A 27,952-nucleotide genomic window follows, 5' to 3' on the forward strand; every position below is an offset into this window, starting at 1 on the left:
TGTTTGCCGTGTTTCCTGTTAAAGTCCATTGCAACCTTGTGACAGCTTCCTGATCCAGCCATAAGAATGATTTCAGTATGTTCTTCTTTTGTCAAAGGCATTCTTAAAGGATATCAGAAATAATAATAATAATAATAATAATAATATATGCACAAACACATATATAATATATAATTTATATATAATTTCCCCTGTGTATTAGAGCTGCATGATACTGAAGAAAAATGCGATAACTTGTGAAATAATGCGGTATGCAATATGTTGCATGATAATGCTATAAGTGTGTAAAATCAATTTCAATTATATTTATATATTTAAAAACTGAAATTGACATAACCAACATACATGTTTCGTGTTTTTTTTTTTGTGGAAAAGAAAGCATTCTCTGCATCGCCCTAAAACTTTGACTTTTCCTAACTTTTTAAAGTATTAAAATCATTCAGTTATCGCAAGCCCTTGTGCCCTTGTGATATGCATATCGCGATATTTGCATGTGCGATATTTCGATATATTGTGCAGCACTACTCTGTAAGAACTGGAGACTTCTGGGACACTGTGCATGGTGTGTTTTTGCAGAAAGAGCAGTGCTCCACACTGAGAAAAGCTCCCCAGCGTGTTCTGCAGAGAGGGGGCGGTGTTTCTCACACTGCTTTTCAGGCTGGGAGCGGATTCACGCCTCTCCATGTCACACTGTTGTGTTTTTTTTTTTTTTTTTTTTTTTTTGGAGGCGCTGAGAGCGCGTGAAGCGTGCGCGTGCTGGCGGAAAGGGGGGAAGCTCGCCCTGGGCAACACGCTCGCGCGGACGGGAAGTGTGTGTCTGTGTGTATAATGGCTGCCAGAAACAGCCAAGAAACGAAACAAGTGAATTTGGGATAAACCTGACGAAGGTAATTATTCCTCTCCTTTGTGTGTTGAATGTCGGCAGGCCGCAGGACTCTTTGTCTCGGTGTGCAGGTGTCTGCTGTGTCTTATGGCCAGGACATTTTACATAGTTGTCAACATTAGTTAGCATTAGATTTAGCCTGTTGTCATGATGGAGCATAGTGGACAACAATAACATTCAGGACTTTGTTAGCTTATAAGACAAAATGCAAAAGAAACGACTGAACAGTCTAAAAGCCTAGAATAACCTTAGTGCTTATCCGACGGCTAAAGGCTAATTAATTATTATTAGCTAATTAGCCAGCTAGGCAAATAGCCAGCTAGCTAGGTGTAAGCTAATGAGCATGTTTCCTACAATGTGTATTTAATTACATCTGTTTCTGATATGACAAAAGAATAACACAATTCTGGGTTGTTAATAATACCACAAAGCACATTGTTTGGCTTGGCCTAGCCTTAATGCTGTTATACATTATGCTCAATGCTCTATACAGGGTGTAAAATGCATTATATATTAATGAAGAGCACAAATATAGGGAGCAGGAGTGCATTTAGGATTCAGCCTGAGATCCATCAAGCCTTGTGTTGTCCCTGTCCGAGCCTGAGGTTTGTGCATGTAGGCTGTCTGTGTACACTGGAGCTCATTTGGACTGTGACATGCATGTAGCTGAGACAGGAAAACAAAAGTAACACGTCTTACCAAACTAGCTCAGCTTGTTCCTTTAGTTGGTTTGCTGTCGAGATGATATGCTAGACTAGCTCTATATGTTTTACAGACATCCCAAACTCACGCGTTTAAAGCATGGCTCAGTGGACACTCAGTGGTGTGCATGACCAATGTTTACCAGCTCTCTTCAGGGGAAAGTAGCTAATGCTCAGAGGTCACTAGAAGGCGCCGGGTGACGTCACACACCCTCATTTGCATATTAATTGAGTCAGCATGCTCATTTGCATATCAAAACCTATGACATGAAGAAGGAAGATTTTCCGAAGACACTTTCAACAGAGTTTTATCAGAATAAAAAAAATATGCGTAAAGGAATAAAGTACTTAAAGATGTGCTGTTACAGGAAATTAATCCAACCCCATTACAACCCTGAAGCTGATTATTTTCCAATAACAGAATGTTCGGAAGTGTTTTATTCCTCTTGCCTGTGATTACACTTTTTAATTTGTTAACGAGCAAAGCTTCATGCTTTTTAATCATGTCTAGTTACATGTACTGTTGTGGAACATCCGCAGAATAAGTAATTTCCTGTTATCATTTATTCTACTGCAGCTATAAGCAGCCATTACCTCACCAACCTCGTGAAATTCATATAACAACAACAACAACAACAACAACAACAAAACCAAACACAGCTTTTCATGTTACTAAGAAACTGGAAAGTGCAAACTCCTCTGTGCTGAAGACTCTCTGACACTGGAGACTCCTTCCCTAAATGTTTACATCAACATATTCTTACAGAAAGCTGCACTATATCAATGATGTTATGATACCACGTTTCTTATCCATTTATTGTTATAGATTATGTAGAGCGTTTGCAATACAAGTCCCTCTGAATGAGCTGTTACCATAGAAACGATTTGTGATTGGTTGTTAGGATCATAGGCTTGCACAAGCACAACTCAGTCCTCTATAACACTGCACACCTAATATAATGTCAGGTTAAAAAAAAAAATTGCAGTAACCAAATACATTGTGCCTGTCCTCCCCAAGCTCCACCTACCTGTGTGTGTTTACAGCACTGTTGTCATGGCAACCTGTTTCTCATTGATCACGCTCATTTCCTATTTTTTGCGGCCCAAGTCTCATTTTTTGTCCCCTACACATTTCAAAAGCCTGAATATAAAACACTGTTCTTAAGATGCTTCAGTCTAAACAAACAAACAAACAAACAGACAGGCAAACAAACTAATTAATTAATTGATTGATTGATTGATTCATTGATTCATTGATTAATTGTGTGACAATAAATCATACAGTGGAAGCTGAGTGTAAATTAAATGTTGCACAAATAATATGCATTTCACTATTTATCTATTTCCTCATTCCTTTAGTTCAGTGATGCGGTGTGCTACCTGAAGTAAGCCTTTTAACGTTGTTTTCACACTTGCGTTTTTCCAGACTCGGGATTGTTTGCCCTGAGAGTTCGGTACGTGTGGTGAAAGCTGTTTTTGAGCCTCAGAGCGGTCCAGAAAACCAATCCCTGGTCCTCTTGAAAACAGTGGTCTAGGGCTTACTTCCACCGAATTATGGTGCGGTCCGCATTGTGTGTGGAAACTATCCGCTCTGAGCGTTGCATGCTGAGTAATGTTATTGTTTAACTTGCTAAATTACTTCCTGTTTCAAGTTTCATGAATAAGGTACTGAGGTCATGAATAATATACCAAAGTTCTTAAATTTCTCCACAAGGGGTAAGCACCTAAAGTGAGCATCCCACTCTTTTCCAGGAGACTTGGAGGTGCTGATTTTTATCCCAGCAGCTTCACAGTTAGCAGTGAACATTTTTTTCCCCACAATGTAGATTGTCTTTTGGGAAGTTATTTGCTTTACTCGGTAGGCACTTCTATTTTTGCACATAAGGTTTTTTTTTCAGTAATATCCTGAGTAGAATTTGAACGTTATGTAAGATTCTTTATTCATACCAGTGAGCACTGGCATTAAATGAACCTGGAACATTTGGAAAATGATGAGAATGCTTTCATTATTAGTTTATGGTGAAATATACATCTACACATTATAAGGGTACCTCTCATTTGCACTTAAAAGGTGATACTAAATTTTGTCAGATTGTTTTGCATTGTAAGCTTAATTAATAGAATTTTGTAGATTGCTTCAAATAAAGAAGTGGTTGAAATTTACCTAAAGAGCAAAAAGTATGAAGCATGAAAGAGCAACTCCAGTGAATTTCATAAAAATGTAACCAAAACACGAAGCAGTAAGATTCAGATTATTAATTTCTCGCCCTAAACACAAAGTAATTTTCCATTACTAGCTTTATATCAGTTTCAGTTAAACATCAGAATGTGGGAAAAATTTTAGATCTCAGTTACGTTGACTGTGGCTGAGTTGTTGGTGCTAGACGGGTTGGTTTCAGTATTTCAGAAACTGCTGATCTACTGAGATCTTCACACACAACTAGTCTAGGGCTTGTACAGAACGGTGCGAAAAACACAAAAACATCCAGTGAGCGGCAGTTCTGTGGGTGGAAACACCTTGCTGATGAGACGGGTCAGAGCTGACAGGAAGGCTACAGTAAGTCAGCCACTCTTTACACCCGTGGTGAGCAGAAAAGCATCTCAGAACTCTCAAGTCAAACCTTGAGGCGGGTGGGCTACAGCAGCAGAAGACCACATCAGGTTCCACTCTTGTCAGTTAAGAACAGGAATCCGAGGCTACTGTAGGCTCGCCAAAATGGTTGTAAACAGGTTTTTTGAGTTGCCGTAGCCTTCCTGTCAGCCTGAACCAGTCAGGCCGTTCTCCTCTGACCTTGCTCATCAACACGGCGTTTCCGCCAACAGAACTGCCACTTGCTGGATGTTTTTGTTTTTCAGTGACGCAGATGGTGTTTTAACACAGGGACATGACAACAGGAAAAAAAGGCAGCTGGATTAAAGAACAGTGTTAGGTTGCTTTTGTGTTACTCGCCACAACTTTTCTGACATGGTATGGTAGTTGACAAAATTGCAACTTTTCGCTTATTTGAAATTTAACACCATGTTGTTCTAATAGCATATGATTAATCACTTCTCAAACTCTGTGCATAGTGGTGCATATCTACGTCCGATAAATAATTTTTAGGTGTGTCTGTATGTACTTATTGGATATTTATTGCACTCTCTCGACCCGCAGCTGAGGAAGAGGATGGTGAGCAGGCAAGCCAAGTACGAGCTGATTCAAGAGGTGGGCCGAGGCAGCTATGGTGTGGTGTATGAGGCTGTGGTGCAGCGGACAGGAGCGCGTGTCGCCATCAAGAAAATTCGCTGCCACTCGCCTGAGAATGTGGAGCTAGCTCTGCGTGAGTTCTGGGCCCTCAGCAGCATCCAAAGCCAGCACCCTAATGTGATCCACCTGAAGGAATGTGTGCTCCAGACAGGCGGACTGGCTCAGAAGATGAACCACGGCTCCGGCTCTTCTTCATACCTGGAGGTATGTCCATAGGTGATGATGATAATTCCTTACATTTATATTGAGACTGCTTTACACTGAAGGTTGCTTTGCTACTCAAACCACTTTTCAGGACTCATATGGCAACATTTGTTGTGTACGCAAATGCAGCTTGATGTGTCCCAGACAAAAGTGAAGGACTGCATGAACAGCTACATCATGTGAAAAGTAACTGGAAAGCCTGATCACAAGTGGTCACTGCGGAGACACTTTCAGGTCTTAAGTAAAGACCAAGTGTTTCGGTGGCTGCCTCAGCTATCCGCTTGTTATCAGACCACGTGAGACAGATGTTAAAAGCAGGTCTGAACGTGGTCTTCTTGTAGAGACCTAGCAATAACTAAAGATGCAGCAATCGCAGTGAATTACAATACGCAATGTCACTCTACTGAGTAGTCTTAGTGATTGTGCAATACTTTCCAAACTGTTCTGACAATGTAATGTTAGATCTTTTTCTAACATCTGACGTACAGTCTGGATGAGGGCCAAACTTGGCACAAACTTGAGTACTTGGGGAAAATACTGTAGCAAAGCCATTAAATGTCTCTCACCACTCACCATACAGCAGTGACTCTAGTTCTAGTGGCGTCCGCCTGTCCATCTGAGATTCTCTTTAGCGCTCTATATCAAGAACGAGGGGTTGAATGTTTGTAGACTTTATGTGGTATTATCATTGTAACCAGCAGATGAACTGATTAGATTTTGGAACTGATCCAAACAGGGTCAAGGTCACAGCAAGGAAAATGTTAGAAATAGATTTTCTTCAATAGTTTCCTTCATGTCTGAAGTATGTTTTAAGGGTAGTTCTGGCATAAAAATTAGTAACAAGGCGGACTAGACTTCTTGGTTGATGGAGGCATCCTTGTTCACATAGTTGGTGTCAAGTTCAAATGGTTTAAACATAAATCAGCTGAACTTCTGTAGCAGATCCTCTTCTGTGGTTTATCCTATCACATGCGTTTATTTATTTTAAATTATTTAGCTGAAGACAGCTCATCAGACCAGAGACTAGCTCCCGGGCGAGAGACATTCAGTAAGAAACGAGAGCATTTCCACAAATGTTTATAGCTTTTTTTTTTTTTTTTTTGGTTTACCATCTCTGGTCTGATTTGCGAACCGATGACATGGCTTGTTTAAAGAAACGTTGTTTACGAAAGACAGCAAATGTTTAAAGATGAATGGACAGAGGTTCGTTTATTATAGTCCTGCATCAAATTCGGAATAGATGTCTTGTCTGTTCAGTGTCTCTGGCTCTAGTCAAAAGTGGTAACATGAAGCGCCACTATGAAATAAAACATAACCACTTGGAATTGTCTTATTTTTAATGGTTAACTGTTGTTGACATTCAGTCATGTTAGTTGCTTATCCGGACCTTCGTAAGCAAGGAATTGTAAATAACTGGACCCTTCCAAAGTTTAGTTGAATATCCCGTATTTAAAGAGTCTAATGAGCTAGCTGACTTCTTTGAGTTAAATCAGACAAAGTAAAACAAAAATAACAGCAGCACTTTTTGTGAAGCCCATGCTTATATTGAATTATAGCCTCATTTCTAATTATTTATAAGCAAGGATCACTGTTTATAAATCTATTTACAGAAGACACATCAAGACCTGTACTTCATCATAATAAAAGTTTTAGTTAAATTATATTATTGTTATAATTACTTATAAGTGATGCACTTGCTTTTTCAATGTCCATGCTCTTAATGCATTATGCACTGATTTATAAGTATTAATTAGTCAGTCTTATGGTTCCATGAATATATTTATGATGCTGCATCTTTATAAATACATTCATGGAACCATGTCTGAATACTTATAAATCAGTGTATAATGCATTATGAGCATGAGCTTCATAGAAAGTGTTAACAAAATACCAACTTTTCTTAGATATGGCTAAAAGTATGTGGACTTTTGTCCTGATGTTTTCAGCAAAAGATATTCGTGTGCTTGTTGAACATCCCATTCCAGATTTAGTCCCCCCTTTGCTGGTATAATAAGCTCCACTCTTCTGGGAAGGATTTTCACTAGATGTTGGAGCGTGGCTGCGGGGATTTGTGATCATTCAGCCACAAGAGCATTAGTGAGATCAGGCGCTGATGTTGGTGAGGAGGTCTGGGGTTCAGTCGGTGTTCCAGTTCATCCCAAAGGTGTGCAGTGGGGTTGAGGTCAGGGCTCTGTGCAGGACACTCGAGTTCTTCCACTCCAACCTTCGCAAACCGTGTCTTCTTGGAGCTCGCTTTGTGCGCAGGGTGATGCTGGAACAGGTTTGGGCCTCTTAGTTCCAGTGAAGGGAAATTGTAATGCTACAGAATACAAAGACATCATAGACAACTGTGTCCTTCCAACGTTGTGGCAACAGTTTGAGGAAGAACCACAGATGAGTGTGATGGCCAGGTGTCAACATACTTTTGGCCATGAAGTGTATTCCTCTTGGACTATTCTTAGTTGTTTTTGTACGCTGCTGCATGATGCTAGTCAGCCAACCATCACTGTGAGATACAGGACTAGTGCAACAGGCCTGATACTCTGCACCGGAACAGCACATCCTGTATGTTGTTGCTTTGAGTTCATGCAGAAGAAAGTGTGGATGAACATCACATCTTGTATGCAGCTGCTGTTGGCAGAGAAGAGTAGAAGGGCATTTTGTGCTGTCGCGTGCTACCAAACACAGGAAACTGGAGGCAGCTCAGAGAGAAAAACATTGGCTAACACTTCCGCACATTTTTGTATATTAGGGTTTCAAACACATGGTGTCTAGGAAGACATTTATTGTGGTTTGCTTAACAATAAGGTTAGTGGTTACCATGCTTTACATAAAAAATAAACAAACTTTTTAGATGCATGTAGCTGGATTTTGCATCTGAAAATATCAGTCCTCTATTTTTGCCCCAGATCATGGAGATAAGTAACTCTCATGGTGCTCATTAAAAATCATGCCAGACATGTTAGCTTCAGCATGTTTTCTACTGATGACACATTCCAAAAGGATGAGCACACACACACACACACACACACACACACACACACACACACACACACACACACACACACACTCACACTCACACGCTGTAGCAGCCATGTGTACTGGATGTGTACATCTCCCAGTGAAACCTAAACATTTATGCCATTTGCTCAGGGCTGCTCTTGAGTATCACATGAACCAAGTGCTAGACTTTGCTCTGTTTTTAATATCACCTTGTATAAAGCCACATGCTGATTAGGCCTGGCAGCTAATTAAAAAAATTAGACTCCAAGAATGCTGGAGTATTTTTTTCTCTTCAGCCTGCATGACTGTGGCAAAAATGAAACACTTGAGCAAGCAATTTCCTATATCACTTTGATAACTTGGCTGATGAATACAGATACTTTCGATGCGGCAGGATGTGGTGAGATGTACCAGCACGCAGCAGGTCCTAGTGGTCTTGCAGTTGTTTTGGTTCTGATTCATAAACAGCACTGATATGCACCATGATTGGCACAACTGGGGGAAAATGGATCCTTTTGCTGCAAACAGTGCCACACACATGGAGGCTCATTTCACAGTATAACGTAGTAAATGCATCATCACAAGAAGTGTGCATTACTGCATGTTTGAGTGTGCATGCACTACAGCCTATGCACTAGCTGAGAGCTGGTGATAGCTTTGTTGAACAACACAATGCAACAACGACACAGTGACGCATGCACACTTAAAGGAGCTCTAATGCATACTTCACTATCACTTCTGTGGATGCTTTTAGCTCTGAAAATTACAAGCAACAAAATATAGAGTCTAGCAATAGACAGTGTTGAGCCTTGGTGTTGCTCTTACCTTCCTTTCTCTGTTCCTTTCTGAAAGACGTTATTATAAAAGTACCCCAGAGGCTGCTGGTGCACGATTATAGTCTCTCAGTGACAGCTAAACTATTGTCCAACTCCTCGTTAAGCCGTACAAAGCTCACTTTGGCTACTTTCCCAGAACTCCATAATATTTATGCTTTTGTTCTTTCTCTTTGTCTCGTTAACTCTTTTTATTATTTTTGTTTCTATTTTTATTTTATCCTCTTTGGCTTTGTCTTTCCATAGCCTGTCTACAACTAGCAAACATTAACAAGACTGAATTGCATATAATGATTTTGTGGATTGGATTCTGTTATTGGTATTGATCAGCACACTTTATAGTCCGTTTGCACACAAGTTACTTCTTAAGTAATGAAATTTGTAAGGGAGTGTTAAGTCTTTTTGTAAACATGTGTTTTTATGTAGTTCAAGGGTGTCAAACTCAAATTCCTTCAGGGCCACATCAATATTACTTTGACGGAACGTAAACTAAAGCTATTAATTTTTTTAAATATTTTATCTATTGTCAATTTACACCAATAATAACCATGGCTCTAAAATTAGAAAAGGATAATTATAGGGAAAAAGAAGTGCTAATATATTAGCGGTTGTGTAGACTAGTTGTTTAGACTAATGCATTCACTAGTCACCTTATTCTGAAGTGAACGTTATAGAAATATTGTAACCATAAAATGTGTACTCATATTGGATAACATGTAATCCTCAATGTTGTAGACGTATGGAACCGGTATAGTGCACAAGGTGACACGGAGGCCTGAAAGTGATGTTTATGACCTTACATAGGCATTGGTATCCTGCTAAGCGGGGAGAGCAGGAACAAGCTGTAAATTTAAGTAAGAAAGGCGTAAACACTAACATGAGCATATATGGGAATGTTGGGTCTTGTGAAAAAACTGGATGTGGAAGTTTTTGTTCATGTAAATGTATATAAGAATGGCCCTCTGAAGAGTTGGGGAGCTTTCTCTGCAGAGAACCGCTTGGCTTTATTTTTTGAAAGAATAAAGTCTATGGCCTCAAACATCTGCTCTCCGGAGTGATCTTTGATCTTCAGTACTGGCTACAACAACGTTCATCTGTTATCTGTAGGAAAGCTTACAGATAATAATAGTAGTAGTAGAAGCAGTATAAAACTAACTTCTCTTTTTAATACGTCTCTATGTTAATAAATTTTTGTTATTAGAAGCAAGCAGATTGTTGCTGGATGTAACGTTGCCCATTTTTGCCTTCTCAGTTGGTGGAAACGTCCCTGAAGGGTGAGCTGGCGTTTGATGGGCGCCGTTCCCGCTACCTGTGGTTTGTGATGGATTTCTGTGATGGTGGCGACCTGAACGCGTACCTGCTCTCGCGCAAACCGAGCCGCCGCACCAACGCCAGCTTCATGCTACAGCTGGGCAGTGCGCTGGCCTTCCTGCACCGCAATCGCATCATCCACCGGGACCTGAAACCCGACAACATCTTGATCTCGCAGGGTCCAGCCGAGCCCACGCTTAAGGTGGCTGACTTTGGCCTGAGCAAGGTAGGAGTGTAGTATCTTTTAAAAGATGCCAAGAAGATACGATCAGAAATTCGAGGTCTGATTATTGTACCGTACAGCTGAATGGATAAATAGCAGCAGATGTTTTTACACAAACACCAGCCATACAGCTGTCATAAAAAATGTAACCGTAAGTAAAATTTTAAAGGATAGGAATTTTGGCCGAAAATAAAAATGAAAATAAAAAACTTCATATTTGAAAGTAATTTATTTAATGTGGTTTTTTAATAATGGTCATTTATAGATTACCGTGTTGTGCCATATTACTTGTAATGTAAAGCACCCTGAGATTGAAAGCTATGTGAAAGTTGAACTTTTCTTGTTATAATTTTAAGGTTTGCTCAGCATCAGGCTTGGACCCAGATGAACCGGCGAGTGTTGAACGCTGCTTCCTGTCCACAGCATGTGGCACTGACTTCTACATGGCGCCTGAAGCACGCGAGGGCTGCTACACGGCCAAGGCGGACATCTTTGCGCTGGGCGTGATCATCTGGGCGATGGTGGAGCGCCTCACGTTTGTAGAGGCTGGCACACAGCGCGAGCTGCTGGGCAGCTATGTGCGCCACGGCGAGGTCATCGTGCCGCTTGGCGAGGCGCTGCTCGAGAACCCCAACATGGAGCTGCTAATCCCAGCACGGATGAAAAGCATGAGTGCCGGAATGAAGCGGCTCATCAGGGAGATGTTAGCGGCCGACCCACGGCAGCGGCCCGACGCCTTCGAGCTCGAGCTCAGGCTGGTCCGTATCGCCTCCAGGGAGCTGGACTGGGACACGTGAGGAGTGTCCATAGAAAATGTGAATAGAAAATGTTTTTTTATATTCCTTTTTCCATTTAACCAAGCAGAATGAACATGCAAATAATTGCAGGTGTTAATACTTGTCCTCCTCTGTTCACAGGTACAAGTGAACAATGTTTTATGAGGTATACTGGGCTTTCAGATGAACAAGCATTTTATATATGCTGTGCTTGGTGTGCATTGCCTCCAGAGAGATGGCACTGGCACATGTAAGGAGGTGCACAGAAAACCTCTTTTTTTCCTCTTTATCTGTATACCATCAAACCAAACGAATACATAATTCCTGCCTTTTTCTTTACTTTTGCCCCACGTACACACAAGTGGGCATTACTATAACGTTGACCGGCTTACTAGATTAAGTAAATGATACCATACTTGTATGGTAAATATACCATACAGATTGTTTATATGGTAAGTCTGTATATGGCTGTGACAAGCACATAGGAATTGTGGATCTAGCTTTATGCCACACTGTGTGTCTCTGGAATACAGCTGCTGATCCACATCTTTTTTTTTTCTATTGTTTCTGGACTAAGCCTACACACAGATCTGACTTTTTGACCTCGAGCTAATTATACCAGCACCCTCACAGAGCACACAGCAGTTTAATTGGGCGTATCGCACACTGCTTTGCAAAACAAACCGATGACAGGTTTTCCCCTGGTGCTTCCAGCTTTTGTAGGGAACATTGATTTCATCCACTTTGACAGACTGAATTTAGCTCTCCAGAATTTTGCCTGCCTTGCCCTTGGTGCTAATGTAACCTCTGATGCAATGCAAACCCAAACACAGGAAACGCATCCAACTCCTGTACATTCAACGTTAAACTGGTGTCTGCTGATGGATCAATATCTTCACTGTATCAGTTTCTCAGGATTATACAATTTGTATATTATCTTAAACATTACTCACGTTTTCCTACACAATGTCTCACAGTGTGAATTGCAAGAATACTGTAGGTGGAGTTTTGCAGGCAGAGGAAGTACATGTGTCTGACATGTCGTCGCAGAGCAGGAAAAAAAAAAAAGATAGAAGCTGATTTCTCATCCAGCTTTGATCCACAGAAAGAACGTGTGCCATAAATAAATGGAAAACCATAGTAGGGGTCAGCTATTTATTTAAGCCTTTGCTTCCTGAATAATGTTTAGAGATGTTCTGACCTTGGCACCCAGCCCAACGATTAACATTTGCAGTGTGAGTAATGTATTTCAGGACGAGTGATGTTCCTAGCTCTTCCATTTATTCACCCCGGTCCAAGTTTTTTAATTCCAGCTGAGCTTGCCAGTGACCGAGAACTGACTCAAACATCGACAGATTTATGTTTTCCCTCTCCTCTCTAAATGTACAATTTTTTTAGATGTGTGTGATACGTCAATCTGTTTATTCAAGGAATAGAAAAAAAAAAGGAAACAAAGAATTAAAACATTCATCGAGAATGTTGGCTGCTTTGCATTTAACCATTGCCATTACTTGAATTTGCAAACTTGAAAGTCAATGTCAGACAGAAATGCTGCTGTTCAGCTGGATTGAACTGACATTCCTACGCAACAGCACTTATCCCCTGTGACTTCACATATCTTTTCAGCACGTTGAACAGTGCAGCCTCTTCATGTGTCCTGTCTGAATTTAAGTATGTATATTTGTAAGCATGCATCTTGCCTTCAGGGTGACAGTCAGTTAACACCAGCACCCACACTTGTACACTGTGTGGAAACTATTTATAAAGCCCTGAATGCCACTGCGAGCAGAACATTTTGATGCACCTCACACTCTCGTTTTTCCTTCGCCGTAATCCCCTCTCGTCAGGCGAACACTAAGCCTGTTAAATTGTCATAACAAAGAACAAAGGCTTTGAAAATGGATTGAAAATGCCATTCAAGTCAGCATTTTGTACTGAGACAAAGGAGTCCTCAGATCTCACTGCAGCAATTGCTGTTTCCCTGCTGCAAAGTTACAAAATTAAGTATTAATATTTAATACTGTTTGAAGCTGATATTCAGGGTACCCTTTCTAGTGGTGTACTTATTTCGAAACCAGCAAACATTTAGTCCTGGGATCACGTCTTAAACATCCACTTTAACACCAGAATGCATAATTCCCTCCCCAAAGTGGTACCAGTTGTTTTGGATCACCAGAATACTGTTTAAGGCTACGTTCACGTTACAAGGTTGAAGTGACACAAATCTGATTTTCTGTTTTTCAGGACTGTATGGACAAAAAATCAGATCTTTTCAAATCACACCTGAGCCACTTTTGTATGTGGTCCAAGGTCGAATACATGTCCCACAATTGGCCATGCGGCATAAAATGAGAATGGCCAGATTGGAATTCCTGTTAATTTTTTCCAGTGGACTTTAATGTGCACACGCATATCATCGTCCTCGCGGCATTGCAGCAGCGGGCGTCAGCATCTGGGGAATCAGTTCAAACAAAACACGATGAAGTTCACATTAAAGACAAAATTGGATCAGATCCGATCTGAGCAAAAATTGGAATTGTGCAGTGAAGCTTTTAATGTGAACGTAGCCTAATTTGCCTTTTTCATTGACCAGACTTATGCCTTATTTTAAAAATCCTGTTGCCTCTGTAAGCACATTGTTTATTCTTTTAAGACAACAATTGCCTTGACTCTGTTTTTTTTTTTTTTTTTTATTAAATTTTTTTTTTTTAAGAAATAATTAATTTAAACTGTACTTTTAAACAGACGCATACTTTTTGCTTTTATGGCCCTTCTTTCAGTGTGATGGCCTTTGTTTGTGTTGTAATTTATCAGTGTTATTTATCTTGGTGACTACAAATTGGTCTTCTATCCCCATAAATGCTTAAGTGTATAGCAGTTGTGAATGGAACTGTTAAATAAGCCACCATCAACCTCTAAGAGTGTTAACTAGCAGGTAATAGGGCATGTTTAAAATGTTTTACAACCTGTATTCACGGTGGCCACTTTTACACTTTTTGTTCCCTTAAATTCTAATTTGGGAAAATAAGGATTTCATTTTCATGGATTGGGCAGATCTTTGGTGCACAAGCTCCAAGGGATGCATACGTCATAGCTCAACAAGGTGTTACTCAAATCAGATATTTCAGCAACCTCTGAGAAAAATATTTCGTTTGGCTAAAACAGCAGTCTTTAAGTTGGCAATCAATTTTGCTTTCCCAGCTAACAGTTGGAATGACTTTACTTCCTTCCCCTCACTCTGGACTGTTCTACAATAGGCCTTAAGCGGAAGTGATTTCTTTGTTGCCCCTTCATTTGCATCTTCAGTTTATTTCTTTGCACTTGTAGATACTGTAAATGGACGGCACACACAAAGTCAGAAAGAAGATCTCTAAGTCCAGTCTCTAAACTGTGGTGTTTTTAATGAATGATGACAGACAGTACTGAATGTGTAAATCTGTCAAGTTTAGGCTGTAGGATCTTTGATTTATTTTTGGACGTTGTCAAATATGTATGATGATTGATTGGTTACAGCCTCTGTATGTGCTTATGATGTGAGCAGTTTTAAATTCCACTTTTCTTTGGTCCTACCATTATTTAAAAAAAAAAAAAATCTTATACAGGGAACACAGGGATCACGTATAAAAAACCAATCAGCTACCTCTATAGCATTTAAAGCAGGGGTGTCGAACTCATTTTAACTAACGGGCCATGTTATATTTATTCAAGTGGGTCAGACCAAAAAAAAAAAAAAAAAATCTATTTAGTAGACCAAGAATGCATCAGCACCTCCTCTTAAATGTGTTTATTTATTGCCATTTATCTGAAAGGTACATTTTGAATTCACAAACAGGATGAATGTATCACTTACAAAATAATTTTGTCCAAATTATGGTTTATATACATGTTATGGCACAGATATACACAAAATAGCATGGGGGGAAAATTGATATGCAAATTTACAAATAAAAAAGTTTCTTTTTTGGTTACAGTGTAAAATTTTTAGCTTGTTTTTAAAAAAATTAACACATTTTGTCAGTAGCCAAGTTTATGGCTTAGTTTATTGCTCTGTTTTTAAGTAAAATAAGACACACTTTTTTCTAATCTTTCAATTGATTTACACTAAAAATTAAAATGAAATTTCGAACTGTCATTGGGCTGGTCTCAACCCGTGGGCCGTATGTTTGACACCCCTGATCTAAAGGCTTGCGTCACTACCAAGGTTAAGCCCAAGCTGGATTACAACCATTTGGTGGTCAAATGCATTCATTCATTAACGCTGCCTTTATCGACCAACTTTAGGTGCTAAAAGTGTGAGACACTGGCAGAGTATGTCCTCCATATTATGCCAAAAGCACTAAAATCAGGAAAAGCACCATCGATGCTGTGCAAGAGGCGGCCCAAGCTCTCTCCATCCATGTTCATATTCGTACATGAGCGTCCTCTACCATGTAGAAATGAGAGTAAATGGACAGAAAATGAAAGGGTGTAAAGTGAAAGCAGGCCACAACACACTTTGGTAGTTTCCCTGTTCAGGCAGAAACATACTTTCATTAGTGGACAGTTTGATTCAAGCTGAAGTAATTCATATATAAAGAATGATACATAAGGCTTGTAAATTCAGATGAACTGATTGATGTACAGGAGAAAGTCACTTCCTTCACTGTGCCCTGCTCACACAATCACACCTAACACATCTTGTCTAATTGTTTGCTTGAATTCAACAAAAAGAAATGTATCAATAAACTGGTGTACTTTGTGGCTTGTTTTTAACTAACCATTTTTTTTGTTGTTGTTGTACAGTATTTTTATGAGATTTGAGATTTACAAGAGGCTGTAAATGTGTAATTTATTGTTGGGATTGGCTTTATAAATAAAAAAATGGACTTGAGTGAGACACTTCATTGGGCTGCATAAACTTTATAATGTGTGTGTGTATATATTGCTGGATTTTGTTAATTGGCGACACCAAAACAGCAAAGTAGTAAAACTAACCATGTTGCAATACGGCAGTGAACAGACCAACATTAAAGCGCAGTTTGAAGCAATAGACTGCACTCACATTACAACTAAGAGAATAAATTTTTTTCATGTCACCAGAAGACATTTTACAAATAATCTCTAATGTACAAATGTGTGTGACTAATTCTGATGACATATAACCTGATTCGTTCATTCAGTGTCCCGGTAACTCCTCTAGTCCTGCTGACGCTCCACTGATGGGAAGCTCTTCTACCTTTAATATTAACTCTCATGTCTGACCTTGTCATAACTTCAAGCATTGTCCTATGTTGGCTTTATGAGTGTGTACACGCTTACCAGGCTTTCCGTTTAAGCCACATTTTGGCGTCTGGCATACTCTTACTAGGCAGGAATAATAGCTTACTTCCTTTCTCCCATCAGACCAATTTGATGCTCGATATGTAGCAATAACAACCTTTTTTTAGTTAAAAACTGAAATAAGAAATCATGTCAGTGATGCTAAAAAAATTATACTACATCCTTCCAACCCGTTAAATGAACACAACCCGACTGTAGTTCTTCCTCTGTAGTTCCCCTGTGGTTCAGCAGCTTTCTGTGCTGATGGTGTGTCTTGGTATATGTGTGAGGTACTGATATGTGTCACGTTGTGCAAATAAGGCAAATAAGTCCCTGCCCTCCTCACCTTCCTGAGTTACAGTCAGTATAATAATTGTATACGTTTGGGTTTAAAATATGAGAAACATGAGATATTACAGCCTTAAGCATGGAGATTTTAGCACATTTTCACATACATCTACAAATGCATTTATCTTGTTTTTGTAGTGTGTTTGTCCTGATTATGGTTCTTCTCCTTCGATTATTCCTAGTTTAGTTTAAAAGTTCCCACATTTTTCAGTAAGCTGCTTTGCTCGCTTGTTGAGTTGTTTCTCTGGCCATGGTGGAACTTTGACAAGCCCAAGCTTGAGCAGTGCATTTTCCAGGTTTCAGTCTGCTGGATGTGCCACGTGATTTTATGGCACCTTAAAGACCTTTATTAAAGACTCAAGCATGTCTAAATCCTCACATTTTAGGGATAATGAAGTCAACTGAATGGGCCTATTCATTATTTTATTTTGCAATTTTTTTATGAAAATATTTTTTTCTCAATTACATCATGGAAGGTTAGCTATATATTTATAAAACCCCTTGATAACCTCCTAATTATTAATGGAAACATAAACACACCTTAAAAATACCTTAGAAAATATGTGTTATTTATTATAGAAAGAATTAATGACCAAGTAATATGTTAAATAGATTAAGTGGAAATTAAAGGCTTCTTAATGCATTTTTCACACTGGGTGTGAGGCGGGATTATATCCTGGATGGGATGCCAATCAATCACAGGGCCATATACACACACATATTCACACACTCATTCACACCTAGGGAAAAATTTATCTTAACCAAACTACCTACTGGCATGTTTTGGAAGGTGGGAGGAAACCGGAGAACCCAGAGTCCTGGGAAGAACATGCACAGAAACTCAGCATAGGCAGTAAGAATGAGCTCAGAATCTAACCGGGGACCCTGGCGCTGTAAGGTGGCAATGCTACCTACCATGCAACCATGCCGCTGTAGTTCTTTAATGTATCATAATTATTTAATGTTTAGTGTTCAGTTTAATGTACAGTAACTGCTATTTCCCTGGTGGTCTAGTGGCTAAGGAGGCCGCACTCTCACCACTGCCCGGGTTCAATTCCCCGGCAGGGAACCGGTCCAGCAACTGGGGGGTTGCGAAAGCCAGTACACTCTCAGTGCTGGTCTTAAGCCTGAATAAAAAAAAGAGGGGAAGGGCATCCAGCATAAAAAACTTTGCCAAATCAGATATGTAGGTCAACGATCTGATCTCAAATATGTAGGTCAACGAACCCTAACGGGAGCAGCCGAAGGAAAACAACAGCTATATTGTTGTCAGGTTATCAGTGGATCCAGAGATGACCCCGGGAACACTAGATGTGAGGCAGGAAAACACCCTGGTATGGGACACCACACACACTCATTCACACCTAGAGAACGCAGAGGAAACCTGAATCCATGAAACTCCTCACAGATACTAACCCAAGCTCAGAACTGATCCGATGGTTCCTGTGCCACTGCATTACCAGTTTGCATTATTTCATATAATTCATGATTTCATATAGTCATGAGTGCATTTCAGGTAATGTGTATGTTGTCTGATTCCACTGACTGTTACATTTCCACTTTATAAACAATAAAGCTAAACTGCACATCATTGGAACACAGTTGCCCAGCATTTCAGACATTTATCAAAAGCGTTGCTTGCAGAGAGAGAGAGAGAGAGAGAGGTATTATCAAGGACACCTCCCGTCCCCACCATGGACTGTTTGTACGTCTCCCATCAGGAAAAGGCTACAGAAGTCTGCGTTATCGCACAAAAAGACTCATGAACAGCTTTTTCCCTTCAGCTGTACTAATGGATTAGACACCATAATATGTAGTAGTGTTCATTACTGTTATTATCTGCAATTATTTGCAAGTACTTGCACTTTACTGCAATTATCTGTCACTACAAAATTTATATCAGACTGTTATTTGCACATTATTGCTGTTGGCACATCTGCATTTTATCCACTCTATGTACAGTATCTACTGCATCATATTGCATGCATTATGCTGTTTATCTTTACCTGTATACTCTTTATCTCAGCTTACTGCACCATAATTCTTATTTATTCCTATTATTTGCATTACTGGTATGCATCATACTGTTTACCTTTACCTGTACACTGCTATCTGAACTTACTGCACCATAACTTTATTACCTCATTTAACTTATTTGCTATTTTCACTACTGGTTGGATGCTAACTGTGTTTCATTGTCTCTGTTCTCATACTCTGACAAAGACAATAAAGTTGAACCTAACTTCACCTAACCTAAGATTCAAGATTCAAGAGGTTTATTGTCATATGCACGGTGAAAACACAACGGTTTAGACCATTCAGTGAAATTCTTACTTTGCACGTCTCCCTAAAAGAAGAAGAAGAAGAAGAATATACATAAAAAATATAATGTATATAATATATAAAAATATAAAAATATACAGTCCCTGAGCTGGTAAGTAAGTAAGGTGCTCTGTGCATTGTGTGACGACAGGATAACAGTCAGTAGGGGTGATGGGGAGTGAGGTGATTAGTGTTTGAAGTATTGTTTAGGAGTCTGATTGTTTGTGGATAGAAACTGTTGGTGAGTCTTTTTGTCCTTGATTTCACACTCCTGTAGTGTCTCCCAGACGGCAGAAGTGTGAAAAGACTGTGTTGTGGATGTGTATTGTCCCTGATGATGTTGTGGGCCCTCCTGATAATCCTGGTGGTCATATACAAATACAAATAAAAAAAAAATTAAATTAAAAAAATGATACAAATACAAATTAAAAAAAAAAATTAAAAAGGCCACTTTTTTGGCCATGTTTTTATCATTTAAGCAATGGCAAGTATGAACTGTATAAACAATCAAATGTGCATATACACACTTTCACCACTAGAGTTTTAGACATACCTGAGAAGAGGAGAACTCATTTTGATTCGAACTTGCGAATCGGTTCGCTCAAAAGAGTCGTTTAAGGTGAACCGATTGCTCATTAATCGACCATCACTAGGAAATTAGCTATACTGGCCGGCCTTCAACTACAAACTAAATAATTTATCTTTATTTGGCTATTTGGGCTTTTTTCAGTTAATATACATTATGGAGAGCCAAGGTTTGTTAGATTTGGTATATATATTGTCTAAATGTAATACTGTAGCTTTAAAGGGATTTCTGTTAGGCCTGTGTCATACACACTACTTACCGAGTTCATTCTAGTGTTTAGGACATAATACTAAAAAAATAACTTTAATTTTAATGTAATTTCATTTAGGTTACGGGTATAGCTCTTCTCCAGGAGGATTTTCATCTTCAAAAAATGAAAGAAAGCCAAAAGTAAGCTTAATTACTCTCCTGCTGGTGTCCTAAAGCTAGGCCTAGAGGCTACTTTTCTTCAGTGATGTAGCAATTAGCTTCACTTTGTCAACTTTTGTTCACATTTTGGAGTTAATGTGAATGAATTCAGCATGTTAATGAATTAACTGACTAGACTACTTCCAAGTTGTATGTAAACCATATCTGTCCTGTGTGTGTTTTTGTCCACAGACAGCAGGAATACTGTGTGTACTGCCATGCACTGTGTCTCAGCTCCTGTCAGCTAGAGAACACAGAGACTCCTTCTTTGTAAGAGACATGGAGCTCAACCAGGTCAGTCTAAAAATATTAGAGTGAATGCAAATATATTTGGACATTGTTTGAATTTCCACCTTGTCTAAGCTTTCTTGCAATGAATTAAAATACATTATTGAAATCCTCAAACTGTTGACTATCGATATGAGAGAAAAATATGTATCATATTCTGAAAAAGCATGGCTTACCATTTACATGTCGAATCTTGAGGCCGATGGGCTACTGCGCAGAAGACCATGTCAGGTTCCATTTTTGTCAGCCAAGAACAGAAAGCTGAGGCTGCAGTGGACACAGACTCCAGTTGACGACTGGAAATATGTACCCTGGTCTTCTTGAATTTTGATTTCTGCTCAGCCACACAGATGGTAGAGTCAGAATTTGGCATCTACAGTAAGAATCCATGGACTCAACCTGCCTTGTGTCAACAGTCCAGGTTGATGGAGGTGGTGTAATGGTGTGGGGAATGTCACATCGCTTGAATGCCACAGCCTATTTGAGTACTGTTGCTGACCATATGCATCCTTCATGGCCACAATTTACCCATCTTCCAGTTGCTACTTCCAGCATGATAATGCACCAGGTCACAAAGCAAAAGTCGTCTCAAACTGGTTTCATGAACACGACAGTGAGTTCAGTGTTCTTCAGTGACTTTCCCAGTCACCAGATCTGAATCCAGTAGAACGTCTTTGGGATGTGGTGGAATGGGAGATTCACAGCATGAAAGTGCACCTGAAAAACCTGGACCAGAATCTTAAAGGAATGTTTCCAACATCTTGTGGAATCCATGTCTCGAAGAATTGAGGCTATTTTGAGAGCAAAGGAAGGCCCTACCCAATATTAGTATAGTGTTCCTAATAAAGTGCTTGGTGAGTGTAAATAGCTATGTTGCTCCTATTAATTTTACTACAGTCAGAGGACACCCTTCATAAAAATAAGAATAATGAACAACTTGCAATAAATGATTTTTTTTAACACACAAGAAAGCTGTATAGTTTTATGTTAACTGTATGTTAAAATTGAAGTCCAGCACCTAAAACTTATTTGAATTAGAGTATTAAATTGCTAGGTAAAACTGTACCATTGCATTAGTCCATGTCATACTGATACACTATTAAAACACTATAATTGATTAAACAGAAAGTGTGGGTTATGGATGAATTTTCTTATAGCAGATATCCAAATGACTAAAATTTCTGTCCAAAGCTATGAATAAAAATGAGTGTTACCTTGTCTTTTTTCAGATTTAAAAACTGGTACATCATAATCTCTTCACATAGGTGACTGTGGTGGGTTTGATCAGAAGAGCCAAACCCACGATGACACATCTTGTGTATTCTCTGGATGATATGACTGGCCCTGCTCTAGATGTCAAACAGTGGCTGAATCTTGAGGTACAAATGCCAGGACAGTATTTGCATATATAGCCATTTTATGGATACACATTTCTTTCAAAACCTTTACTGATATTCAATGCACATTTTTGTTTATTTGTATTGACTGTAGTTTTGTTACATCACGTGTTGTCATGCACAATTTGCACAGTCAGTTATATCCAGAGTGGCAAATATGCAGAAAGTATTTACAGAAAGTAATTGTACAGTTTAGCTACAGCCTGCATCCAAGAAATTGTCTTTTCTAATTTTTTATTGACCCACGCAGCTTTTAATAATAATCTCCAATTATCAGATATAAAACTGCTTGGTGGACATTTTTTGTAGCATGCATTTAAGCTTGACCATCAAGTAAACCCCTTTAGAGGTTTATGGTGCTGAATGCCACTACAGTCGTGTTGCACAAAAACATCAAACCTAATGGACTCAAAATGCCAATCGATCATATTAAACTACAAAATAGTTCAATTGTATTAAAATAAAATGCTATGTATTGCGAATGTACAAAAATACATTTTATAAGAAGACATGAAATTATTGCTGCCACCTCAGGTAATTAAGGTAATGCTCAGGTAGATAATATCTGTTGCTAATGCTAGGTAGCCTTCAGAAACCACACTGATGGTCTCCACAAATGTTTTTAAATTGTTCCAGCTAACTATTTAGTCAAAAGTATGATGAATAATAAAGTACCTTATGAACATCAGTTTTTAACTTATTAAACATCCATTAAATATAACAGAAACAAGTCAAGCATCATATTGCTACATCTTTTTTCTTTTCACCTTGATGAGTCCAGGTATTTGGAGGCACTGATCTGTATACCAACAGAATCTGATGCTTTTGACTTGGTGTCTATTAGCTTTGAATTGTTTTTTCTTCTTTAGCGTTACTAATCGGTATTGGCTATCACTCACTGTGCTAATTGCTAGGTTATCACAGAGTTTGCACTGTGTAGTTTTTTTTCTCTCCGCACGGTAGGTAGCACGTACCTCTCATCATGCTCCCTCTGCATTGTCTCCTATGAGTATTAACATCTGTCACCAAACCAACTAGCCTTGGCTGCATGCCGCTAGCATGAGTGAGTGGTTTTTCCTCCCCATACCACATGCTGTTTATTGCTGAGTCTGGTAAGTTAACTGGATTTCCATTAGTACTGGGGCAAAAATCCATTGTTTTTGCTCACATGGTTTGGATTTAAACCATTTTGTCACAGTACACCACAAGTGATTAGCCAAAAGAGCCACACTGCTAGACTGGTGTTCATGCAGCTTGGGATTTGAAGATATGTGGTCACTGCTAGTGGATTTAGATCCTGATTTGAAGTTGAATCTGACCAAACCCCTGAGGCCTAAACAGTTTCAATGACTGATAACCAGACCGCTTTCTTGTTATGCTTATTTCCTTGGCAAATTAATAACCTGGCTCCAGTTAATGCTCAGCTGAAATCGATGATTCAGGCACTGAAGTTATACAACTTGCAGGCTCATGCCCTTCAACAGAACCTTCCTCATTAAAGGAGTATGAAATTTGCCAGGGTTGCCCTGGATAGGCCCAGTGTTTTGAATCAAAAAGCCAGTTTGTTCAACTCATCGCAAGGTCTCATCCCAGGTCTCACAAACAAATGTCAGGGCCTAGACAGGGCCCCCTGCCACTAAAGACTCCTTCTGAGCAAGCCCTTGAAGGGTATGGGCTGGCACCGGGACACTTTTCAACTGAAAACATCACTCACTGGGCAGCAACTACATCAGAGCAGGTTCTAATAACACTTTTGCAGGGATACAAACTACAGTTCTGCTGCTAGCTCAGGGACTCCTTGATATCAGACCCTAACATAGTTTGCACTCTCTTGAACAGAAGGGCAAATAAAAATGGTGACCTTACAGTTCAAGCAAGGGATTCTACTCAAGTTAATCCCTTATTCACAATAAGGACAGCAGTTTTCATCCAATTCTAGATTTGAGGCAGTAGAACTGGTTTTTAAAAGATTCTCCATTTTCATATGCCAAGAGTGTATTTGAAAGCGTAGCGTCAAGCCACGCAAGCCATATGCTAAGAGTGTCTGATGTAGTGTCGAGCCGTGCAGTCACAGGGCTGGTTCACAGCAGAAGGATCTAGAAGGCTCTTTATTTCCATGTCCCCATCACCCCACAACAATGATGCTTTTTACGCATTGCCAATTCAAATTCCTACACTATTCAGTCTCTCCCAAGTGCCATGGGTGCTCTTTATGTGTGTATATTTGTCTCCCCTGATGGTCAGTGGCATCAGGATCCTGCTGTGTTTGGATTGCTAGCTCCTATATGTCCCAACCAAGGAGCAGGCCATTCAGAGTACATCCACCCTCCTCACACACAATATAGTGCTTGGCCTTATAATGAGCAGGCAACATAATTCATCAGCAGGTAAAAAATTACAGTACTAGCTTCAGTTCAGAATGATAGAACTGATGACAGCAGCCTCAGCATTAATACCCCTAGGTTTTCTGGATCTGTTGGGGCTGTGCAATAGTGCAGAGGACACACTGTCAAGAAGGTGAGTATGTCCAGGGGAGTGGCATCTGTACCCAGAATTGGTAGCCAATATCTGAGAGAGGTTTTTTTGAGGCATAGGTAGCCCTCTTTACCAAAGTCAAAACATTACTGTTACTGTGGATCTCACCCTTCAGATAACCCAGTGGTATAGGATGCACTGGCACATGACTGGCTTCACCATCTATTGAACCCCTGTCCTCCTGAACTGCCGAGGCTTCCCAAATTTCACAGAATTCAGCAATAAGGCGATAAAGACATACTCAATGGCCTTGACATGGCTGGGCTGGTAATCGGCTTTTGGTAGTGTTGGCTTTCTCCTGAGCAGAGATTTGGGCACCTCAGGCAGGTTGCCTGTGGGTCAGGCTCCTCAGAATGAATTGGCAACTGAGGACTGTGACATTATCGTCCAGGAAAGACTGATGAATGCAAGAAGCCCTAGCACATGGACTTTGTACGCCATTATGTGGAAGATGTTATGAGAATGGTGTGCACCACATTTACTGGATCGGGGCATTCCATAATTCCCGAGATACTAGGAACCTGACGTGAGATCTCCTGGACTGGAGTCCCTGAAGGCCCTTCATATGAACCGTGGCTATCTGCCTAACTGAAATGATTGCCTCTGAAATCTGCTAGCCATCACTTCAGCAAAAAATGTTGTGGAATAGCATACTCTAGTGCTAAGCTCACCTTGCATACATTCATGGTCAAATGACTCTGGGATGACTTTGTGATTGTAACTGGGCTTTCCACAAAAGGTCAGTGAATTTTATGAATTAGTAGACCGACTTTGCAACGATCAATGAAGGTGAGCCTGCAGAGCGTTCCTTACTTGTCCGGGACTCACTTTATTGACAGAACAGACAGTGCTCATGTCATTCTCAGATGAACTGTTCATCTGCCACGGAGGAAAGACATGGGAGGTGTCCCTTGTCTAAGTAGAGGCTGGCCCACTATTTAGTGAGCACCGTACAATTTATTCCTAATTGTGTCCTGTTCCTCATGACATTGTAGGCATGCAGGTGTTTCTCACTGCGCCTGTGTTTAGGAGGGAAATTGACTGCCAGAATATCTTTTGCAAGAACTAGTTCCAGGGAAACGTGACTTGCGTGACTGAAATATTAATTGCAATTACTGTGTCATACGTAACTATGTTCCTTTGCTGGAAAGTCTTGGTATGTGTGCATCATCCGGAGTTCACAAAACCACATTTACGTATGTAGCACGAGTTATTCCATCTCTCTCTCAATGTAATATTTTCTACCTTTTTAAGCCTCAACACGTTCATTAAATGTATAGGATGTACACAGTATGTGTTAATGATGAATAATATCATCAAATAGTTATAATAATCACGTGTTTTAAACAGTGACCACTGTGAATTAATCACTTTGCTGTTAACTGAAATGTTCTTTTTTTCCACCAGGATGTCAATATGAATCATTGCGTTATTCCTCCTGGGACATATGTCAAAGTAGTTGGAAGCCTTCGCTCCTTTCAGGTGTCTTTGTTGCTCATAATGTTTTTAGTGCTATACTTCTCATAATATAGTACATAAATAAAATAAGACAGTTGCAGATTGTCCTTTCTATAGCTGTTATGTCCACTCAGTTTTGCACCTTATATTACAAGAAAGATGGTACAATACCTCCTGTATGAGCATGCGCAGTTTGATTGTAGAGGTTTTCTTGTGTCAGCACCACAGGTCCATGGTAGCTTTCAACATCCGCCGTCTGGACAACTTTAATGAGATCACTTCACACATGTTGGAGGTGATTCATGCCCATCTGCAGAGTGATAGCAGCTCGTATAGTAGGGTGAGAGTGGTGTCATGATACACTATTACTTTATGGCAGTTGGTTGTTGCTGGCTTTACTGTGCTAAATAGTGAACTGATGGGGGTAGTGGTAGCTCAGTGTTTAAGCCATTGGGTGACTGGGCTACTGATTGGAAGGTTGTGAGTTCAAATCTTAGCTCCACCAAGCTGCCACTGTTGGAGAGCAAGGCCCTTAGTTCTCAACTGCTCAGTTGTATCCTGTCTCAGTTGTATGTCAGATATATGTTAGATAAAAACTTTATTGCTGTAGTTTGCATATTTTGATTTCCTTGTATTGAATGTACCAAATTTGAAGTTCAGCCAAATTAACTTGTTTCATGTTACTGTGTTTGTAGTGTTTGTATTTAAAGTGGGTTTCATGGTGTTAGATGCTACTAGCGTAACAGTAGCAGTTTTAAAACCAACAACTTTGTTTTGCATGTACCATTTCTTGTTCCAGATGAAAAATGAGACCACAACTATAATCAACACATCACATGCAAGTGACCCAGCCACCATGGGTTTTACAGCCAGTCAGAGGCAGGTGGGTGGACATCTTTCTTTTCCGATTTAATTCCACACATTCTTACAGCCACCTTGACACAAACATGACCAGTCTGGTGCATTAAAATTTAGAAATTAAGATGATAATGCAGGCAACTAATGTCTGTTTTTGAGGTTTACTTTGAAAGAAATGAAGTCTAGCAATGTGCATGTATTTATAGGCACCATATAGAGCTCTGTATTGTATTACTGTGAAATGCTGTGAAATGTTCTCTAGGTATTTACATTGATTAAGAGCTGTCCTTTGGCCGAAGGCATCAGTATGCAGTGTCTGAGGAATTCACTCAAATATCTCTCCTTCTATGACATCAGGTACAGTCTTAATTTATTCCACACTTTATTTTTTCTTTGACTTTTGTCATACAGTGATTGATATGTAAAGGTGTTATTGGAATATTATTGAATTTTAATATTACCTGTAAACAGATTTTTTACACTTGCTTACTGAAACTCTCTGCTGTAGTAACAGATGATTTAACCTGGTTACTCATTCAGATGGAAAATATCGACTGTAAAAATAAAATTACTTTCCCTGAACAATATTTGATTAAACTTGTTTCAGTAATTAATAAATTTGATTTGAACCAAATAAATGTCTTTGTGTTGTAGGACTTGCCTGCAGTTTCTTATAAATGAAGGGCACATTTACTCTACAATTGATGACTGCCATTTCAAGTGTACCAACGGCTAAAGTAATTTGATGGTTTGAGCAAAATCTAAGTCTTTAATTTTTTGTATCCAGTGGACTACATAAATGACAATGAAAAAAACATCTGCCCTTGTATATTTCAGTTGTTTATATTGTTAGAAAATGATTTGTAAATTGTCTATAATGCATTAGTTTTCGGTGTTTTGTGTTGTTTTGACTGTTGTTCTCACAGATGTTTGAAATTGTGAGTAAATATATATATATATATATACCTCATAACTTTTTGTGTTATTCTTACTCACAATTTTTTGTATTGTTACCTGGATAATTGGGGTAATAAAGAAAACTTGCAGTTGTTTTTGGCCTGTTTTATATATATATATATATATATATATATATATATATATATGTGTGTGTGTGTGTGTGTGTGTGTGTGTGTGTGTGTGTGTGTGTGTGTGTGTGTGTGTGTGTGTGTGTAAAATGGTTTAAATTGGATGCATAAGTGCTCAACTAAAAAAAATGAATGAAATGAAACTGGACAGTTGAAGATTGGCAAAACCAGACCAGGCGATGTTCAAA

General features: G+C 39.4%; 2 protein-coding genes across 4 annotated transcripts; both read left to right on the forward strand.

Moving 5' to 3' along the window:
* Positions 1-720: 720 nt before the first annotated feature.
* pdik1l (PDLIM1 interacting kinase 1 like) lies at positions 721-16,051 on the forward strand. Of its 2 annotated transcripts, XM_053231498.1 has the most exons (5): positions 721-887; positions 4,739-5,035; positions 10,124-10,408; positions 10,762-11,220; positions 11,323-16,051. In XM_053231498.1, exons 2-4 carry the CDS (start codon positions 4,751-4,753, stop codon positions 11,200-11,202), a joined length of 1,011 nt encoding a protein of 336 aa, XP_053087473.1. In that variant the 5' UTR covers positions 721-887; positions 4,739-4,750; the 3' UTR covers positions 11,203-11,220; positions 11,323-16,051. The 2 variants fall into 2 exon arrangements, with proteins under 2 accessions (XP_053087473.1, XP_026798098.1); XM_026942297.3 differs by having other exon boundaries at positions 722-887; positions 10,762-16,051.
* A 3,683-nt stretch (positions 16,052-19,734) lies between these two features.
* Positions 19,735-27,700, forward strand: LOC113543857 (replication protein A 32 kDa subunit-A). Of its 2 annotated transcripts, none has more exons than XM_026942359.3 (9): positions 19,735-19,904; positions 20,064-20,125; positions 20,336-20,437; positions 21,697-21,810; positions 25,771-25,845; positions 26,042-26,116; positions 26,621-26,704; positions 26,942-27,036; positions 27,334-27,700. In XM_026942359.3, exons 1-9 carry the CDS (start codon positions 19,892-19,894, stop codon positions 27,413-27,415), a joined length of 702 nt encoding a protein of 233 aa, XP_026798160.3. In that variant the 5' UTR covers positions 19,735-19,891; the 3' UTR covers positions 27,416-27,700. The 2 variants fall into 2 exon arrangements, with proteins under 2 accessions (XP_026798160.3, XP_026798159.3); XM_026942358.3 differs by having other exon boundaries at positions 19,739-19,904; positions 26,042-26,161.
* The last annotated feature ends 252 nt before the right edge of the window (positions 27,701-27,952 follow it).

This window comes from Pangasianodon hypophthalmus, chromosome 29, assembly GCF_027358585.1.
Source record: "Pangasianodon hypophthalmus isolate fPanHyp1 chromosome 29, fPanHyp1.pri, whole genome shotgun sequence".
Lineage (NCBI taxonomy): Eukaryota > Metazoa > Chordata > Actinopteri > Siluriformes > Pangasiidae > Pangasianodon > Pangasianodon hypophthalmus.